This window comes from Lolium perenne, chromosome 4 (assembly GCF_019359855.2).
Source record: "Lolium perenne isolate Kyuss_39 chromosome 4, Kyuss_2.0, whole genome shotgun sequence".
In the NCBI taxonomy this organism is placed as follows: domain Eukaryota; kingdom Viridiplantae; phylum Streptophyta; class Magnoliopsida; order Poales; family Poaceae; genus Lolium; species Lolium perenne.
The window spans coordinates 81143274-81149325 of NC_067247.2; the positions used below are offsets into that span (position 1 = coordinate 81143274).

At 54.8% G+C, this 6052-nt stretch overlaps 1 protein-coding gene across 1 annotated transcript; it reads right to left on the minus strand.

Annotated features, from left to right (window-relative positions):
* Positions 1-877: 877 nt before the first annotated feature.
* LOC127348467 (uncharacterized) lies at positions 878-1823 on the minus strand. Its single transcript, XM_051374489.2, has 2 exons — positions 1620-1823; positions 878-1538 (listed from the first exon to the last, which is right to left on the minus strand). The coding sequence occupies exons 1-2, from the start codon at positions 1675-1677 to the stop codon at positions 1012-1014; spliced, it is 585 nt and encodes a 194-aa protein (XP_051230449.1). The 5' UTR covers positions 1678-1823; the 3' UTR covers positions 878-1011.
* Positions 1824-6052: the final 4229 nt, after the last annotated feature.

Here is a 6052-nt window from a genome sequence, read left to right on the forward strand (position 1 = left end):
GAGGGAGATCTGGTGTTACGCCTAGTGCAGCGCACTGAGGGACGCCACAAGCTCTCACCCCCATGGGAAGGACCTTTCATTGTGAGCAAGGCTCTGCACAATGACGCCTACTACTTAATCGACGCACAGGAATCGAAGAAAGGCAAGGCGGACAGGTCTGGAGAAGAAACCAAGCGCCCATGGAACATAGCACTACTGCGTCCTTTCTATTCCTGAAGTTGTGCTGTAAGAAGTTCCTTTTTGTACCTTAAGTACTATGAATAAAGATGCTGGCACCTCGAATGAATCTCGGGGACTGCCTTTGCCGAAAATTGCATGTAATGTGTTTATTTTTTCAGTTTACCGGTTGCTTGGTGAACATTTTTTCTTTCCGGTTTAGTAACATGCTAAACCTACCGGAGTCTTCGACTATGCTGTTGTCCGCAGACCGGCTTCATGGCAAGCAAGATAAACCGGTAGGAACTAAGCATGTGAAACACGAAGAGGATGAATGGGACCAATCAATACCGGAAAAATTTAACTAACCCCGGTTAAACCGGTTTTTTGTGAAAAATTTCAAAAAAAATTCTAAGTTCAAGAAAATGCTTGCTTGGCAAAAGAACTTTGTGACTCATACGCCAAAAAACCCAGAGAGGTAGGCAGAGGCAAAGCAATAGAACCAAGTGTGCATCGGATTGGATGCCGAAACAATTCCGGAATCTTCACAGTGCAAGATCAAAGCAAACGTTATGCAAAATGCTAAGATTAGCACATAACACTTAATTTAAAAGCTTACCGGTAAATGGATACCTGCAAAAGCATAATTGTTGTAGATCAAAGCAAAAAAGAAATGCTTAGTTTTATCTTACATCATAAACCCCGGTATACCGGGGTAGAATTTAACAAGTTTCAAGCTGTGAGGCAACAAGCAGGAAGCACAAGGCGACAAGTTCAGGCGATGGGGAGCTGAGCACCAGCCTCAGGAGCTTCCGGGGGAGCAGCGCCTTCTCCGGCTCCTTCTTCTCCCTCCTCCTAGATCTCTTCCTCGTCGTCAGAGAGCGCATCTTTGACTTCGGGAGGGGGAGGGATGAAGGTGCGGAAGGGGGCGAACTCCGCAATCCGGTAGGCACGATCCTGGTGCTTGGCGGTCAAGACCGGATCCGTGTCTGTGGGTGCTTCATCACGAACGGCGGGGAAGACATCCAGATCCAAGTCTTCGTACCAGGAGCAGGCGACGCGCAAGGCCGCATCTGCTCCGACACGAGCCGCAGAGCATCTCCATTCCCGGATCCTCCGGCAGGCGTCCTTGAGACGGTCAGAGATAAGCGTTACGCTCTCCGGCACCGCCTCCTCAGGCCACAGCACCTTGCAGATCTCCTTGGCATGATCTGGCAGATCCACCAAGTGCCGATCCACGGCGCGCATGTGCTGAACCCGGGAGGAGAGCGCGACCAGGTGGTCATAGGCATCCCAGGGAAGCTCCCGGTCGCCGAAAGACAGCTCCGTCCTGCGCTCCTCTACCTTCCGGACGGCGTACTCCTGGGAGTCCAGGAAGATCCCTACAAGAAAATAAAAAGGATAAGGACACACTACCGGGTGACATAAGCTTATAAGCAGTAAAGGAAAGAAGAAGGGCTTACTAAGGAGCAGCGTGTCGGTTTGTACGACCAACCGGTCGTAGTCTTTCTGCTCCGTCATGAGGGCGGCGACCTGGTTTTCAGCCAGCTCCCGTGCCTTGATCTGCTCTTCCCGGACCTTGGTCTGCTCCTCCAGCTCAGCCCGCAGCACCGCGGTGGAGTTCGTGAACTCCTCCAAGGATTCGTTCAACTTAACCTCCGCTGCCGCCCGGACCTTCTCGAGCTCCCGGGAATGTCGGGATTCGACTTCCCTGAGTTGTGCCTTCAGCTCAGAGAAGTTGTTCTTCTGAACATCCAGGGCTCGCTGATGCTCCTTGACGAGCCACTCCTTTTCAGCTGCAGGCCGGAAGGGAAGGCGTTAACAGAAAAATAACTCCGGTAAAACGAAAAAGATGTAGGGCAACCGGAAAAGAAATGATACCTTGGAGCGCCGCGACCTGGGAGGACAGGGCCTCGATGGTGGCTTTCGGGACAGCTGAAGTATAGAAAATTTTATAAGTACCTAAAGGAAGAAGCAACCGGTAAAAAGAAGCCGGAAAAAAAAGCTAATCTTGGCATTGGCTGTGGGCTTCCGAAAGCTCCCGGTGCTCCCATAGCAGCTCTTCAAAGAGCTGTCTCCGGGTGGTCGCCGTGCTCTGTTCAAGATAAAAAGGTGTTTCGGTAAGAAAGATGCCGGCAAGAAGAAAAATTTCGCGCTAAGTGCTGCGCTCTGAACCCGAAACTCGGGACTGGCTATGCCGGTTTTTCATGTTTTTAGCAAAGTTTCGCGCTAAGTGCTGCGCTCTCAACCCGAAACTCGGGGACTGGGAATATATATATAATCCGGAAAAGTAAAACCGGCAAAGATGTAAAAGAGATTGAGTTTGTGCAGCTTACCACCACATTGTTGTTGGCGTCGTGCCACGCAATGTCAAATTCTTTGACAGCGCGCCGCAGCCGGCCAAGGTGCTGGACGGTGCTACGGGGGCCGGCGGGGTCCGCAACCGGCAGCTTATCCTTCCCCAGGCCGCACGTCGCAGGGGACAAATCCGCCTGATTCCACTTGTGGGCGTAGTCAGTGAGGTGCCCCAGTTCGACCCCTCCGCGGGTCAGCTCGGTGATCCGGCCCAGCTGAGCTGAAGCCGATTCTCCGGCCACGACGGAGGTGTGGCTGGCATGCAGCACCAGCGAGGAAGGCGCAGGAGCGGGCCCGCCGGTAGAAGCGGCCGGCGGAGGCGTCGGAGCCCTGGACGGCGCAGAAGCCCCATGAACTTCCTTGGCCGGAGAAGAGCTGGCCGGCCCGGAAGAGTCAGGCACGACCTTGGAGGGGGAGGAAGCAGTATTCTTCTTCTTCTTTTTTGGGACAGGAGGAACGAGAGGTTCCCCCTGCCCAATGTCTTCAGCGCCGGCGCCGATGTTGCTGGCGCCAGTATCTTGAGTCTTGGGAGGAGAAACATGTTTCTCCTCCGCGCGGTGCTGTGGAGGTTTAGGGGCCGCGCGCCCCGCACTTGTGCTGCCCCCAGGGGGGAGGCAGAAGGTTTGCCGGCACCAGATGGTACCGGACTTGGTTGAGGAGGAGGTGACGCCATGGGCGAACCCTCAGAGCCTTCCGGCCTCATGCCAGAGGCGCTCTTAGTTATCTTGAGGGCAGGCCTGAAAAAGAAGGAGAGAACAATGATGATTGAGGAAAAGTAATCGGAAAGGGAACCGCAAAGCGAAAAAGATGGAAGCTTACCCAAAGGCAACTGGCATCTGCCGGTGATGCTTGGCGGTAACCTTCCTACCGCCAACGACTTCCTGCCGAGAACGCTTGGCAGGGGGGCATGGCTTGAGCCAGCCTCGGTTGCGGGCGCCTTGTTCTTCCGGCCCTCAGAGCCTGCAGAGGGAAGGTCTGCAGAAAGGAAAAAGTGACGGATGAGAAAACGAAGGAGCAAAAATGCCTCAAGGATAACAGCCTCGTCGAACTGGAGTCCTTACCGGGGCGAGGGGTGTGGGTGCGACCCATTTGCTGCCTTCCCCTCACGTAGGGATCGGCGTCGGAATCGTCCTGGAAGATGCGATCCGGCGTGTAGGATGCCGGATGCTCCTGTCTGATCCGGCGAAAGTTCTGAAACAAAAGTAATACATTAGAACAGAATACACGCGGCGCTATCCGGAGAAGCTTTCCGAAGATCTCAAGGCCTTACTCGCCGCGGAGGAGAGTTGAGGCGGCTATAGGGGGCCAGCCCATACCTCCCGCTAGAGCTCAGCGGGTTCTGGCAGATCTGCTTGGCCTTAAGAACCAAGTCCGTAGGGCTAAGCCGGTGGGTTGTGATCCTTGTCGGGTCCATTGGCCCCGACATCTCGCTGATCTTGTGGGCGCGCCGCTGAAGAGGCAGCACCCGGCGCGCGAGGAAGACGCGAACCAGATCCTCTGCGCAAAGGTTGGTTTCTTCCCGGTTGATATTAATGAAGCCGACGATCCGGATGGACTCTTTGTCGTCCCTCGGATTGTGGAGCCAGTTCCTCATGGAGGGCGGCCCGGGAACATATGCCGGAAGATTAATGAAGTCTTCCGGACCGCCGTTCCGGACGTAGAAAAAAGTCCTCTGCCAGGTCCGAACGGAGTCCAGACCGGAGAGTTTGTAGAAGTTGCTTCCGGAGCGGGGAGACAAGATGCAGCCCCCACACCGGACAAAGGGTTTAGGCGGAGGAAGATCCCTATCTTGGATCGAGTTCTTCCGAAGATAATAAAAGAAAGAGAAGTTATCTACAGAGGGAGTGATACCGCAGTATCCCTCCATGAAGGCGGTGAAAGAAGAAAGGTAGAAGATGGCATTGCCAGGAAGGTGATGGGGCTGAAGTTCGTAAAAATCTAGAAAGAGCCGGAAGAAGTCCGACGCTGGAAGGCCTAAGCCGTGTTCAAAATGAGCAGCGAAGACCACGATTTCACCCGGTTCAGGCTCAGGCTGGCGCTCCTCACCGGGGATCCGGCACCAAACCTCTTCCGGAATCCTCCGAGAGCGGTAGAGCCAATCAATATCAGCTTGGGTCACATCGGAACCCATCCAGGCTCCCCTCGTGTAGGAGTCCAGATCTATTTCAGCGCCATGGCTGGAGCTGCCGGCTTCCCCTTGGTTACCGGTAGCAGGAGCAGAGCTACCGGTACCAGCCGCGCTCTGGGCAAGATCTGTCGTGAGCCCATCGGAGGCTTCGTCATGGTGGCTGCCGCCGGTAGACTCGGAAAGATAGAGATTGGTTGACATTTGGAATAAAGATGCCGGGCGCTACTCGCAAACAACTTTCCCAAATCCTAGCCTCGTGCGAAGATCTACGAAAAGGGGAAAAAGCAAGAAAAAACGGAGATAAATATCCTAGCGCCCCAAGAACAGAAATGCTAAGAGAAGCAAGAAGATACTTGGATCTAGAGACTAACCAGAGGTGGCGGAGATGCTGGCGAAGTTGATTGCCGGAGGAGTGACGGGCTCGGGGTCGTCGGAGAAGGCCGGCGGCGTAGGCGTGCAAAGGAAGCCCGCGGGAGCCCGAGGCAAGGGCAGGCGAAGGTCTTCGAGGAACCTCGCTACGGCGGAGGGTCCCCTGTGCGGCACGAGCAGCGGCTGGACTTCGTCGGAAGTGGCGCTTCGGCGGAGGACGGCGACGGCGGGAGCTCGGGAGGCAAGAAGCTGAGAGCGCGAGGAGAATGGGGGCAAGTGCGAGAAGAAGAGGAAGGTGGAACCGCTCCCCCCTTAAATAGGGAGAGCGTGTAGTGGGCCGAAAACCGCTGGGCCGCGGCGGTTCGGTTCTTGGGCCGCCACGTGGCGCGCGGATACACGCGCGGAAAATGGAAAACACAGGGAAGGCCACACGGATCCGGAACGGCCGAACGGGTCCGGTGCGGCGTCATAAATGTTGGCACAGAAGACGAACCGAAGTGACCACTGACACTGTCGCGCGTCAGGCACAGTGCGCATGTCACTGACAGGCACGGTACTCGAGATATTCTCGACTTCGTCGAGGAGAGGATTAATGACAAGAGATGCCGGAGAAAACCGGTATAGATACACAAGTTCGGCAAGGACGCCGAAGAATTCGATCCGGATTCCGGAAGAGTTAAACCGGTACCTTGAGAAAGGAAAACCTGGCATGGTCCGTTGGATAGGATCCACCGGACTATACCAGCTTCGGGGACTAATGTTGGGGGGATGACCCCCGGTATGCTAAAGGCATGCCAAAACCGGATGGTTTAGGCCATCAAAGTACCGGTTTAAAGTTTATTCCGGATAGCACAAGTTGGTTCAGAGAATCATACCGGTATCCCAAAAAGAAGATACCGGAACTTGCTGAGAGCATACCGGAATAACCAGAAGAGGCTACACTGTAGCACGTCGGCAGAGACCAGTCAAAGATGCTCTCCAGAGCTAGAGGACAAAGATGAGCGAAGCACTTCAGCTTTAATCGAAGCCATGACGCCAAAGGCA